The following is a 17748-nucleotide window of genomic DNA, read 5'->3' on the forward strand; positions in this document are numbered from 1 at the left end:
CCCCCCATAGCCCCCCATAGCCCTCCCAAGCTTCCACTTACATGCTTGCGGAGCATATTGAACCCCAGCTCCTTGAGCACCTGCAAATCATACCGCATGGCCTCGTGGCTCGGAGGCGTGTAAATCCCGTCAGGCCAGTACCCTTGGTCCAACGTGCCGAGGAGGAAGACAAACTCGCCGTTCAGCATCGGCCGCTTGACCCCCTCAACGACGCCCATCGAGATGCTGCGGAACCCGGTGTAGCTCGACACCTCGTCGTCGCCCATTTTCACTCGAACCGAGTACAGCGCCGGTGAGGAAGGCGACCAGAGGATGGGCGAAGGGACGGCGAAGGAGAATGGGCCGTCCGAGAGGGAGGATGCCGTGGCCAACACGCCGCCGTTGGGGCCCAGGACCGAGACTTCCACCGGTGTGGATTGGTTCGTTGAGCCATGGGCTGTCATTGTGACTGTTGTGATGCTGTTGTTAGTACATAAATAAATAAACAAATAAATAAATAAATAAGTAATATGTATATATATTGCCCCCAAAGGACTTCTTACCTGTCCCGTTCATGTCCCCAGAGATGTCGAGTCGAGTAATGTGGTTCGACGGCACGCTCTCCATCCATACCGTCTGCCAAATGCCCGAACAGGGCGTGTACCAGATGTGTGAAGGCGTGCTTTTCTGCTTCCCAACCGGGTTGACGTAGGGGGGCATGTCCGTAGGATCGTGGACAAACACCAGCCTACCAAAATGCATCGTTAGTCCTCTCTCTCTCTCTCTCTCTCTCTCTCTCTCTCTCTGGGCATGCGTGTCACAAAGAGGTCTGGTCCCCTTACAGGTCATTCTCCCCCCCAAACTCGACACTCCGCGTAACGTCGACAGTGAAGCGATCGTACCCCCCGACGTGAGACCCGACCTCGCCGCCATTCACAAAGACAGTGGCCTCGTAATCCACCGCGTCGAAGTGGACGACCACGGACCTCCCCTCCCAGCTCGCGGGGACGGAAAACTTCCTCGCGAACCACATGCGCGTGACGTTCCGCGCCTGGATCCCCGACAGCCCGCTCTCGATGCAGGAAGGGACCAGCACCTCCCGCTCGAGCTCGCCCGCCGGGGGGGTCGCCGGGGGGGTCGCCGGGGCAGCGGAAGCGGAAGCGGAAGCGGCGGGCTGGTAGGTCCAGATTCCGTTGAGGTTCTGCCAGGCGTCGTCGCGGCGGAGCTGGGGGCGCGGGTGTTGCGGCCAGGGGTTGGTGCCGACCGTGTAGGTCCATGGCGTGTCCAGGGGTGGTTTCTGCACCCGGTAGGGGACCGGGCCGGGGTTTCTGCTTTGCTCGGTTTGGGTCGTCTGACTCGTCTCTGCACTCGTTGCATGTGCCGCGAGGAAGGTGAAGGAGACCAGAAGCGGGATGAAGAGCAGTCTCATCGTGGTGGTATGTACTGAGAGAAGTGGTATCTGTACCTATGGATGGGTCTGAAGTCCTGAAGTGAGTGATAGAATTAGTGATAGGATTACCACCAACTTGGCTTCCTCTGATCTTCTACTGAGTATGACCAGCAACTCGGCCCTGTGAGGATGACGAGATGGAGAAGAGAAGAAGAAAGACACGAAGGGAAAGGTATCGAAAATAGCGGTGCTGTGGCTATAATGTGGCTACTCTGCACATGGACATGATACGAGAGAGAGGCGTGTGACTTGACTCAATGCTTACTTGTACTTGTAGTATCTGAACCAGTCTCTCTCATTCTCTCTCCCACAGCTTCACCTCTGCCCGTGACACCCGTGACCCAACCCCCGTCAGGTGACCATTTCAAGGCTACTTCGTTATACAAGGTAGTCTAGTCCGGGAGGTCACTTTCTTGTCTGTGTGCTAAGGTACTGAGGTATATGCTACTCTCCGAAACACCCTCACAACGAGAGGAGTTGGTGCTGTAGAGGGGACATCGGGACATCCCTCCGGACGCCGGCGGCCGAACTCGTTCCGGGTATTCGTGTACCTAGTATTCATTCCTCCGTACCTGGTAGTCCCGGCCCCGGGGGAAGAACACTTATCCGGCCCCCATCGCCCCGGCAGAACACCCACACTCTTTTCCAGTTACACAGTTCTCACCTACCTGCAACTTGGAGCAAGTAGGATATGCTGTGTACCCAGGTGGACGATGTTTATGTGTTTTTCCCGCCCCGGATGGGACCGGAAGATGATTTTAGTATCTGTAAGATATGGTATCCAAAAGACCTGTGGTAGATATCGCTCTGCGATGCATTGGCAATCGCGCAAATACAAATCTGTCCCGGGAGCCCGGCTGGAAAAGAAGAAGAAGAAATTAATAAAAAAAAATTGGATCATGCGTGTGTACATCTGAATGAATGCAAGACGACGCAGACGTACAAACAAATCGCAAAATGCCATGACACCCAGGTTTTGGTTCTTGGAAACTGCAACGAAACACAAAATATCATCATTATAATGTGTAGTCTCCTCCAGAGGCTACGCAAAAGCAAAAACTCTCTTGATACGCCTCAAAGGCAAGCATCTTCTATTCGTCGTTTCGTTCCAGCCCGCCAACCGTCGCCAACTCTTTGGTATATATGCCGTTCGCCTCCAATGATTTAAAAAAATTAAAAATTGGTAATGGTGCATGGAAAAGTCGGGGAATCGGGATCGGGATCGGGATCGTGGGTATGGAAATCCGCGCAAGTTCGAGACCCTCTCAAAACACACTTTTGAGCTCTTCGCTGGCAAACCGGGCGTTCAAAATATCATCTTCTACTCCACCTGCTTTTCGCACCCGATCCGGCCGAGGAGCTCCTTCCGATCACTGTGGCCCGGCAAGCTGACGCCCGTGGCCGTCGCCGGCCGCTTGTGCCCGGTGCGACGCTCCCAATTCTTCAGGTCGAGATCCTCCACGCCCACCTCCGCCTCGAGCGGCTGGGCCTCTTCGTAGACGTACTCCTCTCCCTCCCCCCCTTCCTCCTCCTCCTCCTCGTCGTCTTCGTCGTCGCTCCGGTTGTCCTCGGCCCCGTCGCCTCGAACGACCTTGACGGCAACCTGGACGATGCGCGTGAACCAGACGAAGGTGAGGCATAGCAGCATCAGCAGCGGCGCCAAAAAGGCCCACTGGAGGGTCGGGTTGAAGCAAATACGGCCCTTCATGTCGAAGAAGGGTTCGATGAGGTACCGATAGCCCTCGGGTGTCGGTGTAGGGCCGACGGACTTGCCAGGCGGGCCCTCGAAGCATCCGGAGCCAATGACGCGTGGGATGTGAGCATAGATGGACCAGCACACCATGGGGTAGAGGATATGGCGGGCGAAGATCCAGGAGACCATGAAGACGCCGAACATGACGTCGCAGATGGTAGTGAATCCCGTGTACTTGAGGCACTTGGCAATCTGGACACGAGTTAGCATGTGAAGAGGAGAGAGAGAGAGAGAGAGAGAGGCGTCGCGTCGGCTCTACCACATACAGCAAGAATGACGTCGCCAATGTCCATCAACACGAGAATGACATTGCCGACGCGCGTGTGGTGATAGGCGTAGCAGGAGTACAGTAGACCGCAGGTGATGAAGTGATGGGTCACCATCTGAATGTGGTCCTTGCGGCGGTCCTCGATGTTGATGACGAAGATCTGCTGGAGCCAGAAGGCCCACTGGGCGAGGATATAAAACTTGTTGAGGCCGCCGAGTTCTCTTTCCGGCCAACCGGTCCAAAGCTCCTCTAGGTTCAGGAAGTAATAAGGCGACTTGTAGTAAATGTACTGCGCAAACCCCAACGTTAGCCTAGCCTTGCCTAGCCTTGTCTAGCCTTGCCTAGCATTTGGGCCCGGGTCGGCCGCTGCAAACGGTTCTTCAGGGACAAGGGGAGGACGAGGATCCGCCGGGGAAAAACACGGGAAAAACACGAGACACGTACAACGCCCATGGTCCAGAAGACCGAATAGTAGACGAGCAACCAGGACTGCTCGCTGAAGCGGGTGAGCTGCTTCGTTTTGCGGACGCCCATGGTCTTTGCGATGGGGGCCAGGATGTATTCCATCACGGCAGCGCGCACGCCGGTGAAGAGTACGACGAAGAAAGGGATCATGTAGGCGTCGTCGATGCCTTTGCCGTATTTGCCCGAGGCCGCATTGTAGTAGGAGAGGGTGAAGAACTTGGTAGTGTGCGGTTGGGCTTTCGGGATGAAGTAATGGGCGAGGAAGAGGAGGGCGAGCAGATTGAACGAGAGGCCTAGAGATGGGAGAACCGTGTCAATGCCAGTTTCTAGTCCTATGTTGGGGGTTTTTTTTTTCTTTCTTTCCGGATAGAGGGCATGCAATTGCTTTGCATTGGCCAAGTGGTCAAGAGCAAAAGGGTCAAAATGCAAAGGTCTCGGGTATTCATCTCCTTTCCTCGGCCCTCCCACCCCACGAGGAAATAGTGAAACCCGTATGAAAGACACGGGAACGGAACGAAGTGGCGGTTGAAGAACATACCAATCTGGTTTTCGACCATCCATTGCGTGAAGAGCTTCCAGGTGCTGGCGTCTTTCCTCCGGACGCGTCGCACGAGGACGACATTGCTGTTGCCAGCGTTCTGCATATAGAGCGGCCCGTTCATGTTCTTCGGCTTCTGGCCGTGGCTGGTGGCCTTGTTGGGTGCGCCTGGGCTGCGAACCGGCGGTGTCTGCAAGCTTGGCTTCGCATCGTAGCTTTTGGGGGCCGTCATGATCTCTGTGTAGTCGTTTGAGTCGGCAATCGGCGCGGCTGAGGAAGAGTGGCAGAGTTTGAGCGCTCAGGAGGAGCGGATGAGGAAAAAGGAAAAAAGGGGGGCTCAAGGGGGTTAGTGTCGTTCTAGGAAGAACAAATTGAGTGGCGATTCGGCGAAAAGTCTTCGATTTCGATCGAGACGACGGGAGAGGAAGAAAAGGAACCCGGCCGTAGGTTTAGAGGAGAGACAGGAGGAAGGCCGGGGGAGATGGAGGGGAGGTAGGAGGATGTAGATGGTGGATGCAACCGTTGAGGAACAAAAAGAGAACAAAAGGAAAAAGAAGCAAGGAAGAAGATGGAGAGAAAAAAAGAAAAAAAAAAAATGGCCTGTACTTTTTCTAGGTTAGGGAGTACAACGTAAACGTAGTTGATATAATTAGGACGCGATAAATGGCCAGAACAAAGAGCCGTTTCGTGATGGTGCCCTCTGCACTTTGAGGGATGAGACTCTCAACTGAACAAGCATTGGACTTGGCAGTCACGTCCTGTAAATAAGTGAGTATGGGAATATAGTGGTTGGGGAGACGGAGCAACATCCAAGGACCAAAGCGTTGAAAGGAAAGACCCATCGACGATCCTCTCAGGTCCTCTCAGGGGACATGCGGACACAAAGTAGCTGCCCCGGCCCATTGAGTTACCCTGGGTAGCACAGTTCAAGGTACCGTACCTCGAATTACCAGTCCCGAATTAATTCAACGTACAACGTACAGCGTGTTCTAATGGACGGTTGAGATAGGGGCAGGCTCCACTCTGACCCTGCAGCCAGGAACACTCGACATAAGTGGCATTATTACTTCGTAGACCATCTATATTGGCTCCACTACCCACATATTTCCCCGAAGCTCAGGTAGCTGTACCAATATCATCGACAGTGTACGTACTTTTATGGAAATATACCTTTGCAGAACATTTTGATGGGCGATTCCGAAACGCACCGGCAGGCGGTGAGAGGGAGGGTCAAAGAGGGGTGGCGCCTTCTGCCATGTCTCTCTTCAGAATGTCGTCCCTTGTACCGAAAATGTGAGGTCCAATCACTCGGGTTAGCCTATCACGATGTTACTGGCTAATTACAGGTGCCTTAAGGCACTGGCTAAGCGGGGGTCATGCAGCTACGACTTGCAGATACTGTATCCATACCATGGCACTTTATATATCATACATAAGGGGTACGTTGTATGTACGCAACGTACTGCCCACTTCACCGACGAGTCTGTTTCTCCCACCAAGGATGGATTTCTGCTGATCCGTTGCAGAGACAGCGATATTGCGTTGGAAAAGTGATTTAACAGGGCACGCTACGTTGTGGTGCGCACGGGGTAATTACTCCCTCGGCCCAAAGCCCAGATCTGAAATGCCACAGCCAATCATCACCTTAATACGAGGCTTAGCATTCGACTTCGATTTCGCTTCTTTCTCGAAGCTCCCTCTCTCTGCATCAGAAATATCCGCATATTGATTTTGTTCTCTTTTAGTGACTTTTCAAGTGACGACTCCCTAAAATTCATGCTACCTTAGTTAACTGCTAGTAATAGTCAAAGTAAAAATGGTCCAATATCAAACACTTGGGTCTAACTACCACTGCCATACCTTACACGACTTGCCCCTTTGTGCTTCTCGTGCCTTCTTGCTCCAACACCAACATCTGGGATCGTCACGTGATCTCGATAAGGTCTTATCGCAGCTCGACCCATTCCAGCATTAGCGTTGGGGGCTTGGCTGCCTCCCCACATGACGAATCGTGACCATTCGAGACTCGTCGTTCTCATCTCATCATCGCCATCGCCATCACCATCACCACTCGCCTCCTACCTACCACAACCTCTTGCTTCTTGCTTTCTCCCCTAGTACAGAAACCCCACCCACTTCGCAGCATTTCCAGTTCGCTTCCCGCGCAACTTCGTCCAGCTGCAACCATACCATGGCGGCCAACACCAAGTACACCCCCGCGCCCACCCGGGACCCGGAAGAGAACGAACATGGCCTGTATGACCAGGCGCCCCCCTCATACCAGGAAGCCGGCAGCAGCTCGGCGGCCCAGGACGAAGCTCGGCTCTTCGGCGGCGGTGCTCCGCGCGCCAGCCAGGACGGCGACGACATTCCCGATGACTTCAAGGTATGCTATGTTATCCGGCGCAGGCCACATTCCCCTTCTCTTCTTGCGCTCTCAGCTCTTGCCAAAACATCTCGTTGCAAAACTAACTCCCACGTCTTTCTTTCCAGTTTGGTGGTTCCGTCGCCGAAGCGACCATCGACATCCGGAACCAGTTCATCCGCAAAGTCTACGCCATCCTGACCGTTCAGCTCATCGCCACCGGCGCCGTCTCCTCCCTCAGCTTCTTCAACCAAGCCTACAAGACCTGGATCCAGTCTCACCCAGGCCTCGTCTGGGCTTCGGTAAGCCGCACCCACCCCTTCTGTCCCCCCCCCCCCCCCTTCTCTCCGTTTCCGCCCGCTAACATTCAACTCTTTCCCCCTTCCCCTCCAGCTCCTCGGCGCCATAGTCTTCATGCTCCTCACCTACTGGAAACGCAAATCCTACCCGACCAACCTCCTCTTCCTCGCCGGCTTCACCCTCCTCGAAGCCTACACCATCTCCGTCATCGTCTCCTTCTACTCCGCCGGCATCGTCCTCAACGCCGTCCTCCTCACCGCCGGCATCTTCGTCTTCCTGACCGCCTTCGCCTGCCAGTCCCGCTACGACTTCACCTCCTGGATGCCCTACCTCTTCGGCGCCCTCTGGGGGCTCATCCTCTTCGGCTTCATGGCCGCCTTCTTCCCCTACAGCTCCACCACCGAGCTCGTCTACGGCGGCCTCGCCGCCCTCATCTTCAGCGGCTACATCCTCGTCGACACCCAGCTCGTCATGCGCAAGCACCACGTCGAGGAGGAGATCGCCGCCGCCATCAGCCTCTACCTCGACATCGTCAACCTCTTCCTCGCCATCCTGCGCATCCTGAATAGCCAGAGTAACAACTGAGCGAGCGGCCCGTGCGCGAGTACGCAAAATTGCTGCGTGGCGTGAAAGAAGAGGTTAAGAAACCAAACGTCAAGATGAGGAAGACAGGTTTTACGTGGTTGGATGGAGATCCTCTCATGCGGGAGAACGGGGGAGGGAGGTTTAACAATGGTAATTCAGGCCCAGCGATGCTGCGGTTGACAGACCGTAGCTTGGCAATCTCGGACAGAAGGCGTTCTTCAGGCTCTTTGGATTTTCGGTTTCTCTACGGCAGTCGTCTGTTCTCGTGTCCTCTCCCATCTTTCTACTCTGCTCGCAGTGTTTGCAGGACTCAGTTGCGACTTGTATTCTAATATCCAAGTAGGTGGGTAGGTAGCGTAAATGGAGACATTTCCACCCCGACCAAACAATCTGCAGACCAGACCTACTAGTAGTGGTGACATGAAGCATTGAAGTTGAGGTTACTATCTACATTAGAAGTCTACTATGCGAAAAGGGAATACAGGCTGAAGAGCGTGCAAAGGAGCGAAGACTATGGAGGAGAAGCCCTCAACTTTACAGTCACACCTTGACAAGGTAGCCATGTGCTCTAACATGTCTTGGCCCGTGAGAACAGATCCTCTTTCCCTTATATCTGTTTTGTGGTTTGCCCATCCTCTGCCTCTAGAGAGAGGAAATGAAAAGCGAAAAAGAAAAACGTGTCCACCGGCAGGATAGTGCACCTTATTGCGGCACACCATCAGACAAACACCACTGCCGGTGAAGCAGACCAGCAGCTCTTTTTTTGATCGTTGCAGTCGTGGACCTTTTTTTAGCTTTCAAGTAGGAGAATGACTATTATCTTCATATCAACACGAAGAAATTAAATAAAAGACAAAGAATCGCAGACGCAAGGGGGGGAATAGTCTTCTTCTTCTTTCCTTTCGCCACCGACGCAGGAAGAAGCGGCAACAGGAACCAACGCCAGCATAGAAAAAGAACCAACGTGGCGCGGCGTCTCGAGGAGACGAGATGCGCAATAGGATGTTCCGGGGAGCGCGGCACCACAGAGGGAAGCCAGATTTAGTTTTGGACGTCCCCACCGTTCGCCTCTGGGCGGTCGATCACAGGGGTAGCGGCGGCGCTGGCTTCCCGGTGCATGCGGGCCTCGATCTCGCGGAGCTGCGACTCGCGGGCCAACAGTTCCTGTCGCTTCTCGTTGATCTCGCGCTGAACCTTGACTTCGATCTCCCGCAGCTTCTCCTCCTCGCGACGGAGCTGTTCCTCCTTGAGCCGCACAGATTGGGAGGCAAGGTCTTCGGGGTTCATCGACGAGTCCCTATAATAAAAAGAAAAGGGGTTAGCGTTTGTGTCATCACGGCGAAGTATGGCGCAAGGGTCCAGGGGCGCGACGTACACTCCAGCGCCGCCCTCGACCGACTTGCTGAGCTTCTCGGTACGGTAGTTCTCGTAGAGGAAGTCGTGAGTGATTTCCTTGAGGTCGGCCAGATGGCTGTGGAGAAGGGCCGATCGGATGGCGAGGAAATCTGAGTGCCGGGGATTGTCGACCTCGACGACGCCCCAAGGATACTGGCGAGCGCGGACATTGCGGCCGCCAATCTCGACGATATCTTCAGAGCCGACGATGGCAAAGGGCATAAGACCTCTCAGTTCGGCGTTCTCCTCCACGGTGTCCTCGTCATCCTCCTCAATATCATAGGGGAAGTTGTAGACGGGGATCCGGTAGTGCTCAATGTCCTCCATTACCAGCTTCTTGGACTCAGCCAGTTCGGCAGGGGTCAGGGAGTCGGCGCGGCCGATGACGGGGATGACGTTGACTCGAGGAGCAAGGCGCTTCATCAGCTCAATATCGAGCTCACGGAGACTATCACGGGGAGAGTGGTCAGCGAGAAAAGACCAAGAGCCATGGAACCGACACTCCAAACGTACCCGTGACCAGTCGGGGTGATAAAGTAAAGAAGGGCGTGAACACGGTTGTCCCTGAAGCGAGGGTTACGCTTGATACGGGACTCCTCGGCAAGAATATCGTCATATTGTCTCTCGAGATAGCCGACGATTTCGGAAAAGCTGCGAAAAAAAAGAAGAAAAAAAGATTAGCATGGTGGCCGGAGAGAAGGCAAAGAGAAGCCCAGTTAAAGTCCTAGATCAGGAGAAACAGTGGTGTTGGGCGTTGGAAGAGATTCCCATACCTGGCCTCGTTGTCAATCTGGTCACCGAAGCCCGGGGTGTCGACGATGGTCAGGGAGATACGGGTACCCTCCTCATCCAGCTCAAGTTCTATGGGGATATGAAGCAATTAGTACTTGAAAGTCGGGGGCTGAAATTCTCGCTCTGGCCATGTTGTAGACGCACCGACGGTGATAGGCTTTATCTTGACACCTTCTTCGACATGAGCATCATTAGGGTCGTCCGAGTCCTTGTGGGCAAGAACGGTCTTGCCACAGAGTGTGTTGACAAAGGTGGTTCGTCCTGAAAAGCAAGGGCACGCGTTGTCAGCTGGTCTGGTGTTATGTCGTGTATTTTTCTGATACTTGCGAGAGGAGCAAAATAAAGGGCGACTTACCAGTTCCTGATGCTCCACAGACCATCAGACAGAACTGGATACCCTTCTTGACGTTCTTCTTCTTGCGCATCATCTTCTAAGCAGGACACAAACAAGGTCAGCACGTCGGGCGTGTTCGTGCGCGGTGAGTGTGGTGAATGCGGTGAATGGCGAAACGGTGGACGGTGCATAAAGTAGCAGGACCAAGCAGGAAAGGGACACGAAAGGGGGGAATGTTGAGATGGGGCACAATTGCTCAACTACATGTGTAAAGAAGAGCACGAGAGGATAGCTAGACATACGGCAGGTGAGAACATGGTGTCGGATTGGAGTCGGGTGGTATTAGGGAATAGCGCGGTAGGGAGAATTCAGGAGGTCGCGTAGCTCAGAATAGGGCGGTGGAAGCAAGAAGGAAGAGGTCTGAAGTCGGGACGAGGACGACCAGGCGGATGGAGAAGGACCGTTGACGTTGATGTTTGGCGTCAATGGATGAGAATTGCCGAATCCCACAGAGAAGGTCGTTGCAACAGCGAAATGGGGGCGTAGGGGGGAAGAAGGCTAAAGGAGATGGGGGAAAAGATGTTGTTTGGGCTTGGCTATGGGTGAAGGTACTTGGGGGGGGGAGGTTGAAAATGCAATTTCACATAAAATGTTGCAGGCAGGAGGTATCCGGCCAATCCCTGGGTGTGCTTGCTTTGTACCACCGACAAGCAGCAACGTCCTAGTGGTAAGGGGAGACGGTGTCAGGCCAATTCAGGGGGCGCTATAGGGGGGGGAACTCGTAGGGGGTTTTCTGGGGGAAGTGGAAACAACCACCTGCCGGGTTTTTAGTACGGCCGGTGTACGTATTGGATATACCAAGTACCTTATGCGTACGTTGGGCATCCGTGTCCAACCATACAAAGTAATTACAATACTATGTACTGTGTACTTCGACGGACCCCTGTCCTGTGTCCAGTAAAAGTGACCGTTTCTCTCATCTAAATTTCGAGACCACACGAGACCTAAACAAGCAAGGTACCTTATGCAACGGATAAATAGTCGGGCCGGTTATATATTTAGATAAGAGATCCAAGCTACCTACCCTAGACCTGCCTGGTAGTATAGAGTATACGTGTAAGTACAATACGTTGTATACCTGGAAGAATACCTTATATGATGGCTTGCGTAAGTTATTCTAGACTGGACCTTGGCTTCCATTGTCAACTCCGTACGCCGCCCAGGTGCCTACTTCCTCAATGGGAAAAGTGACAACGAATCACGGCATTATGCATAGGTACCTTGATGAAGCCTTGGAGTAGCCCGTTCACACCTGTTTCGCTTCCCTGATGAAATCAAACCTATACCTCTCGTCTCTTGACTTTTGACCTCTGGATCCCTCCCCCTCAACTATTCCAAGGTACCTTATCAGGCATATTGGACAGCACACCCAAAAGAAGTATTGCAACTCTTAAATTTTGACCCTTGAGGCCGGTGGTAGGATTCCCCTTCTCCAAGGTGACTAGTCATCTCCTATCACTTTGTCCGCTCTCGGCTTTCACCTCACCCACCTCCCCTGAATGCCGTCTTCGCTGCCCCACCGATGTTGTATGGGCAGCGCATCATAACCCCCCGGTTCCAGAGACGATGCAGCAACTTCTCATCAATTATATTTGATAGACCGGACAATCACTAACTGATACTAGATTATCTGAACATCTTTTATCACGAAAAAGGCTTGGAAGAGGACAGTTTCCGAGGATGACGGACGACTAGCCACCTGCAACTCGTCATCACCGCCCCCGTCAACACTTGGACTTGAGGACGACACTGAAGGCTTGTGGCCGTCTCCTCTCAACCGCACAGCCATAGTCCCCTGCTCCAGATTCGGTTTCTTGTCAGCTTTCCATTATTCTTTCCGTCCGGAGGGCTTCTTTTTTTATACTATCATTTTCTGCACTTCAACATGTATACCCAGCCCTCAATAAAGGGCTTGGTGCCGAATGAGGTGCTCTCCGTCTCGTTCAACAATAATGCATCACACTTCACCCTGGGCCTCAACTCGGGCTATGCCGGTAAATACAAGTCTCTCTCATGGATTTTCGTGATAGTCGATGATGATATACCTGTTACTAACTGTTTCATCCCAGTATTCGTGACAGAGACATGTTCACTCCGTTCGATCAAGGGTTGGTGTCTTCCATTTCCACCCTCTCCCTCGTCTCTTTTACTCTCACACAATTTCCCAATCATCTCGACCCTTTTGCTTACAACACCCCCATTATACAGACTTTCAGGGTCCCATAGCTCATGTGGAAATGATGGGCCTGACTAACTACCTTGCCCTCGTGGGCAACGCCACTCACTCTCACTTCTCCCAGAACAAGGTCGTCTTATGGGACGACCAGCGCGACAAACCGGGAACCTACATCACCCTCCTCCAGCCCGTCCGTCGCGTCCTACAAGGCGATCTCTTGGGTCAACGCCACATCGTCGTCGTCCTCCAGGACAGTGTCAGGCTCTACACCGTCAGCAAAAGGCCCGAGTTCGTCTCCCACTACGAGACGGCCCCGAATCTACTCGGCCTCTGCTGCATGTCCGACCGCCTACTTGCCCTGCTGGGTAATACCCCGGGCCACGTCCAGCTCGTCGACCGCGCCACCAGGACCGTTAACATCATCCCGGCTCACAACTCCCCGCTGCGCGCCCTCCACATGAGCCGTGACGGCAAGCTCCTCGCCACCGCCAGCTACAAGGGCACCCTCATCCGCATCTGGTCCACTAGGACGCGCGCTCGCCTCGCCGAGCTACGCCGTGGCGTCGACCCTTCCACCATCTTCCACCTCGCCTTTAACCCCTCCGGCACCATGCTCGCCTGCACCTCGGACAAATCCACTTTGCACATTTTCGACGTGCCGCATCCTAACAAACCGGATCCGTCTTCAACGACGACGACCTCGACGACGGCCGCGGGCTCGATACCTACCGCCATCCCAGGCACGGGGACCCTCGCCAACATGCCCGCGCCGGGCCGTCAGGACTCGACCTCTGTTGACGGGAGCAAGGACGACGGAAAAGGCAAGTGGGGGTTCCTGGGCAAGATGCCCTTCATGCCCCGGGTCTTCTCCGACACCTACTCCTTTGCCAGCGCCGTGTTTGAGTCCCGGACAGACGTCTCTTCAACCGCGTCGAGGCCCCAGCAGGGCGTCATCGGCTGGATCGACGACAGCACCTTGGTCGTGGTGGGGGCCGGCCACGAACCCAAGTGGGAGAAGTTTGTCATCCGCAAGACCCGGGACGGCGTGGACGGGAAGCGCGAATGCGTGCGCGAGGGGTGGAGACGGTGCTTGGGCAGTACTCGGTAGGACGACAGTACTGAGGAGGGTGGTGCCGGTGTGTTGAGCAATACTGGTGGACCGGTTTGACTATTTTCTTTCTTCCTTGCTTCCTTTCTTTCTTTTCCCTTTTTCTTTTCCCTTTTCTTTTCGGCAGTTTGTTTTATGTTGGCGTTACGACGGAACCACGGCAAGGGTTATGAGGCTATGGGAGGATCAGGACTGGGACTGGGGACTTGGCATAAGAGCGTCATCATGAATAGGGAAATATGAGCTTTGATTATTCTTTTCTTATTCTTTCTTCTCTTTTTGCCCCTTCTTCTTCCGTGATATCTTGATTCATTAACTCAGCAATACACCAGCTGGCCTCCTTATCTCCGCGGTCGAGGTGATCTTGACCGACTCCGACTCCGACTTGGCCTCCTGTATCGACGATCATCTACTTCGTCATCCTTATACTGTCGTCGCCTGGGAAGGCCGTTATCCGCGTCTCGATCATGTCGCCGCCGGTAATCCCGCCTCCTCTCCTCTCGATCGTCATCCACATCCTTTTTCCCACCTCTGTCCTTGTCTCTGTCTTTGTCCCTGTCACGCCGCTCTCTTGACCGATCGCGATCTCTCCTCTCACGCTTGGATTCCCGGTCGAGGCCTCTTTCGCGCTCGCGCGAATCACGGCGCCTGTTGGACCGGTCCTCACGGTCCGAATCTGTATTGGTATCATCCCGTCGTAGTCTCCGGCTCTTATGCCTTTCGTCGCGATCGGCGTCCCGCATCTCGTCATCGCTATCATGTCGTCTTGACCGATGCGACCGATGCCGCCGTTCACGCTTCTCCTTTTCCTCCTCCTTCCTCCTCTTCCTCTTCTGCTCCTTCTCGTACCGCCCCACGGCCTCTTCGACCTCTTTCTTCTTCTCCTCGACCAAGAAGGCCTTCATGGGATCATCCTCGTCGTGATCCCGGACGAGCAGTGCAAGCTCCCTCTCCTGGGGCAGCATGGGCCTCTCCCCCCCCCGCTCGCTCTCGTCTTCTTCGGTCTCGTCGGGCCCCTGCCCGGCCGCCTCGCGCTCGCGCCTCGTCATGGTAGCCCAGTCGACCTTCCCCTCGTCCGGGTCCTCGTCGTCGCGGAACTTGTAGCGCGCGTGGTCGACGCGGACGAGGCGGCGGCCGATGGTGGCGCCGCCGAGGTTGTCGACGGCCAGGTCGGTGCTGCGCTGGTCTTCGTACTTGAGCCAGCCGAAGCCCTTGGACTTGCCCGTCTCCTTGTCGCGCGCGAGCTTGAGCCACACGGGCTCGCCGAACTGGGAGAAGATGGTGATGATGTCGCCTTCGGTTAGCTCGTAGGGGAGGCCGCCGAAGTAGACGAAGGCGGTGTCGCGGTAGTCGACGTGCCAGGAGGCTTCGGGGGAGCTTTTGGATTGGGGTTGTGTTAGCAAACTTGTTGTTCGTGCGGAAAGCTAGGAGAGAGAAAAGAGTTATAAGAAGCAATCTTTTGACTTACATTCCATTTTCAATCTCCTTCTTGTTTAGCGCTTGTATTGCACGTATTTGGTTCATCGCGTTCTGTGTTGGGGTCAGAAGGTGACAGGCAGCTTCTTGCGCAAGGTGGAAAGGCTCAAGGTGCAAGGCTGACGGAGAGAATGATCGAAGCACAGCTTCCTTCGGCTTCAGCTGTGACTGACGCCAGCGCTGACATATACCCCGTGCGTACCTCTCAAGTTAGCTTCGTACCAGGGAATACGGAGTATCTCCAGGTACCTTGTAGGTACAGCAGTCTCAGGTGAACACGGGTGGCAGCAAGGGTTCAATTTCCTCCCTTTCGGCTTCGGCAGATGAAGTGGGACTGGAAAAACATCGGGCCGATACAAGATAGACACACCCAGGGTCACGTCTCCTTTGTACCAGGGGGGTCCAGTCCAGCGATTTGTCTAGCTCCTGGTCCGTGAACCGTTGAAGGGGGTTCTGAGATGGAGACCAACTCAGCATCTCTCACAGCCAACAAGTCGTTAATTACGCCCCGTTCCACCTTATCAATATCTCGTCTGTCGTCGTGGACTTCCAACGCCAGATCCGGATCACAGAAACACGATTAGACGCGTCGTGCTCTCCCCATCGAACGCCCTTCGAAACCATTCGTATACTCTGAGCGTTCGAATCTCGCACTCGGCCTCCACGACAACATAGCTTCCTGCCCCCCGCGTCGCCCTTCACCCATGAAGGCCAGTGGGCAGACGTGACCATGACTGCGAATGGGAACCGGGCCTCCACGTACACAGCTGCATCGGGGGCCTCTGACGGCCGCAATGGGGAGAGGAAGGATCTCTGGAGCTCCCTCCTCGACTCAGTCGCCAGCGGCAAACGTCTGCCGGAGAAGAACATCATCGTATTAGGCGGCAGTTCCGAATCGCAGAGAGATTTCCTAGAATCCCTATCCAACGGGAGCGAGAAACGCAGTCTCGATCGACAGAGCTCCAGGGCACCTCCCGTCGCAAACAGCTTTGCCCTCGGTTATACCTACTACGACGTACTAGATGCCGACCATGAAGGTCTGTATAGACACTCACCCTTTTTCTTTCTTAGAATACTGACGGGCAATCGGCAGACATCTTGGCCCGGATATCCCTCTACATGCTCTCCAACCCTTCCGAAGCCTTCCCCGCATTGCTCGAGCCCTTACTCACCCCCGAGTCCATACCGAATACTCTCCTCGTCATCCTGCTAGATTGGTCCACCCCCCATCTCTGGATGCGACAACTGCGGAAATGGATCCTCTTCATGCGCAATGTGCTGGAAAAGACTAGTCGCGAATCCCAGGCCGTCATGGAGGAAGTCATGGTCAGCTGGCGAGACAGGGGGCGCGGCGGCAGCTCTGTCAATCTCGACGGCACCGCGACCGGAGCAACGGGCGAGGACGACGTCTCGTTGCCCCTGGGTCCAGGAGAGTGGGAGGAAGCGCTGGGCTTGCCCCTTTGCGTGGTTTGCCAAAGGGTACGTACGGACTTTTACTCTCTCTCCCTCCCTCCCTCCCTCTCCCGTCAAGGGACATGATGTACTCAACAATTTCTAGGCCGAGAAGATCGAACTATTGGAAAAGTCACAAGGTTGGAAAGAAGGCGACTTCGATCAGGTCCTGCAGTACTTGCGGACGACATTACTCAGACGTAGGTGACAAACCTCGGAACATCGCATCTAGAATCCATCTGTCCTCTTGGGCTGACACAATCTCGCATAGACGGAGCATCCCTCATCTACACCACACCAAACGTACCCTCACCCCTACCAAGCCTGGTCCATTCCAGCTTGGGCGTCACCTCCCTCCTCAAGAGGCAACCCCTTAAACACAACGTCATCGATCGCGACAAGATCCTCGTCCCGCCAAACTGGGACTCCTGGGGCAAGATCCGCGTCCTCCGCGACGGGTTCGACGTCGAGGCCACAAGCATCGGCTGGTCGCGCGACCTGCAATCCGAATTCACCGACCCCGCCATGACGACAGAGGGCCTCAACGTCCTCGCCAAGGCCAAGGCGGACGGCTCGTACCAAGGCGAGACCTGGTCCTCCGCCATCGCCCCCTACGAAGACTGGATCCGCGACCTCACCACCGCATCCGAAGCCCTCGCCCTGGGCGCCGACGACGCCGACTCCGCCTCCCGCCTCGAGGTCCAGTCCGACGAGGCCCAGGACTTCCTCTCCTCCAGCCTCGCCGCCCTCGACGCCTACAAGGTCAAGGCCGAGCAGAAATCGGACCCCACCAAAGGAGCCCGGTCCGCCACCCCTCCTTCTTCCTCCTCCTCAGCCGCCTTGGACCACGGCACGGCCCGCCACCCTCTCACCACCGCCTCGGACGGCAAGGTCAGCGACCACATCGGCCCCGTGCAGTTCAACATGGGCGGCATCCAGGTCGACGCCGACGACATGGTCCAGCGCCTCAAGGACCGCCAGGCCTACACCGCCGCCATCCCTGACCGGGCTGCTTCCGGCTCCCCCGGCGCGGGCGCGGGCGCGGGCGACGGCGCCGCCGAGTCCGGCGACGTCATCGACACGGAGAACCTCCAGGCCTTTTTCAGCGGTCTGATGAACCGCAAGACAGCCGGCGCTGGTGGCGCTGCTGGCAGTGTCGGCACCCCGCGGGCGAGTGCTTCCTGAGCGATGACCGGGGGCCGTCTTTCCCATGTGCCGCCGCTACCTGCCTACATTTCTTTTCCTTTTTGCC

At 55.2% G+C, this 17748-nt stretch overlaps 7 protein-coding genes across 7 annotated transcripts in view; 3 read left to right on the plus strand and 4 right to left on the minus strand.

Annotated features, from left to right (window-relative positions):
* The window catches only part of SODALDRAFT_273223 (glycoside hydrolase family 2 protein), a gene marked incomplete at both ends in the record, with an annotated part of 2568 nt that extends 1160 nt beyond the window's left edge, over window positions 1-1408 (minus strand). Inside the window, 3 exons of the mRNA XM_028607886.1 lie at window positions 42-448; window positions 543-727; window positions 822-1408. Of these exons, the coding sequence (XP_028468837.1) occupies window positions 42-448; window positions 543-727; window positions 822-1408 (1179 nt within the window). The remainder of the gene's footprint in view (window positions 1-41; window positions 449-542; window positions 728-821) is intronic.
* Window positions 1409-2571: 1163 nt separating this feature from the next.
* SODALDRAFT_110165 (TLC domain-containing protein) lies at window positions 2572-4874 on the minus strand. The gene is made up of 4 exons (XM_028606543.1): window positions 4454-4874; window positions 3895-4208; window positions 3449-3739; window positions 2572-3374 (listed from the first exon to the last, which is right to left on the minus strand). Exons 1-4 carry the CDS (start codon window positions 4683-4685, stop codon window positions 2751-2753), a joined length of 1461 nt encoding a protein of 486 aa, XP_028468838.1. The 5' UTR covers window positions 4686-4874; the 3' UTR covers window positions 2572-2750.
* A 1437-nt stretch (window positions 4875-6311) lies between these two features.
* SODALDRAFT_330751 (UPF0005-domain-containing protein) lies at window positions 6312-8089 on the plus strand. Its single transcript, XM_028611282.1, has 3 exons — window positions 6312-6839; window positions 6947-7120; window positions 7212-8089. The coding sequence occupies exons 1-3, from the start codon at window positions 6645-6647 to the stop codon at window positions 7701-7703; spliced, it is 861 nt and encodes a 286-aa protein (XP_028468839.1). The 5' UTR covers window positions 6312-6644; the 3' UTR covers window positions 7704-8089.
* Window positions 8090-8438: 349 nt separating this feature from the next.
* On the minus strand, window positions 8439-10681 carry SODALDRAFT_110217 (putative septin AspA). The gene is made up of 7 exons (XM_028606544.1): window positions 10527-10681; window positions 10246-10318; window positions 10035-10151; window positions 9872-9959; window positions 9612-9749; window positions 9079-9546; window positions 8439-9000 (listed from the first exon to the last, which is right to left on the minus strand). The coding sequence occupies exons 1-7, from the start codon at window positions 10539-10541 to the stop codon at window positions 8745-8747; spliced, it is 1155 nt and encodes a 384-aa protein (XP_028468840.1). The 5' UTR covers window positions 10542-10681; the 3' UTR covers window positions 8439-8744.
* A 1488-nt stretch (window positions 10682-12169) lies between these two features.
* On the plus strand, window positions 12170-13568 carry SODALDRAFT_357060 (WD repeat domain phosphoinositide-interacting protein; the record flags this gene model as incomplete). Its single annotated transcript, XM_028613965.1, has 3 exons — window positions 12170-12278; window positions 12354-12392; window positions 12493-13568. 3 exons carry the CDS (start codon window positions 12170-12172, stop codon window positions 13566-13568), a joined length of 1224 nt encoding a protein of 407 aa, XP_028468841.1.
* Window positions 13530-15300, minus strand: SODALDRAFT_291531 (hypothetical protein). Its single transcript, XM_028608666.1, has 2 exons — window positions 15037-15300; window positions 13530-14945 (listed from the first exon to the last, which is right to left on the minus strand). The coding sequence occupies exons 1-2, from the start codon at window positions 15090-15092 to the stop codon at window positions 13910-13912; spliced, it is 1092 nt and encodes a 363-aa protein (XP_028468842.1). The 5' UTR covers window positions 15093-15300; the 3' UTR covers window positions 13530-13909.
* Window positions 15301-15774: 474 nt separating this feature from the next.
* SODALDRAFT_272952 (dynein light intermediate chain) lies at window positions 15775-17681 on the plus strand (the record flags this gene model as incomplete). Its single annotated transcript, XM_028607868.1, has 4 exons — window positions 15775-16081; window positions 16138-16523; window positions 16603-16696; window positions 16768-17681. The coding sequence occupies 4 exons, from the start codon at window positions 15775-15777 to the stop codon at window positions 17679-17681; spliced, it is 1701 nt and encodes a 566-aa protein (XP_028468843.1).
* Window positions 17682-17748: the final 67 nt, after the last annotated feature.

Source organism: Sodiomyces alkalinus (genome assembly GCF_003711515.1).
Source record: "Sodiomyces alkalinus F11 unplaced genomic scaffold SODALscaffold_2, whole genome shotgun sequence".
NCBI lineage: Eukaryota > Fungi > Ascomycota > Sordariomycetes > Glomerellales > Plectosphaerellaceae > Sodiomyces > Sodiomyces alkalinus.

Excerpts from the sequence above, each read along its gene's own strand:
- SODALDRAFT_110217 (XM_028606544.1), bottom strand. Across the intron at positions 10,152-10,245 it reads CTGTGGAGCATCAGGAACTG|GACGAACCACCTTTGTCAAC; the intron begins GTAAGTCGCCCT and ends CTTGCTTTTCAG. Across the intron at positions 9,001-9,078 it reads GTCGAGGGCGGCGCTGGAGT|GGACTCGTCGATGAACCCCG; the intron begins GTACGTCGCGCC and ends TTTTTATTATAG.
- SODALDRAFT_291531 (XM_028608666.1), bottom strand. The coding sequence starts at position 15,092 with ATGAACCAAATACGTGCAATACAAGCGCTAAACAAGAAGGAGATTGAA. Across the intron at positions 14,946-15,036 it reads AAGGAGATTGAAAATGGAAT|CTCCCCCGAAGCCTCCTGGC; the intron begins GTAAGTCAAAAG and ends CCAATCCAAAAG.
- SODALDRAFT_330751 (XM_028611282.1), top strand. The coding sequence starts at position 6,645 with ATGGCGGCCAACACCAAGTACACCCCCGCGCCCACCCGGGACCCGGAA. Across the intron at positions 6,840-6,946 it reads ACATTCCCGATGACTTCAAG|TTTGGTGGTTCCGTCGCCGA; the intron begins GTATGCTATGTT and ends CTTTCTTTCCAG. Across the intron at positions 7,121-7,211 it reads CAGGCCTCGTCTGGGCTTCG|CTCCTCGGCGCCATAGTCTT; the intron begins GTAAGCCGCACC and ends CTTCCCCTCCAG.
- SODALDRAFT_110165 (XM_028606543.1), bottom strand. The coding sequence starts at position 4,685 with ATGACGGCCCCCAAAAGCTACGATGCGAAGCCAAGCTTGCAGACACCG. Across the intron at positions 4,209-4,453 it reads GATGGTCGAAAACCAGATTG|GCCTCTCGTTCAATCTGCTC; the intron begins GTATGTTCTTCA and ends TCCCATCTCTAG. Across the intron at positions 3,740-3,894 it reads TCTTCTGGACCATGGGCGTT|TACATTTACTACAAGTCGCC; the intron begins GTACGTGTCTCG and ends GGGTTTGCGCAG.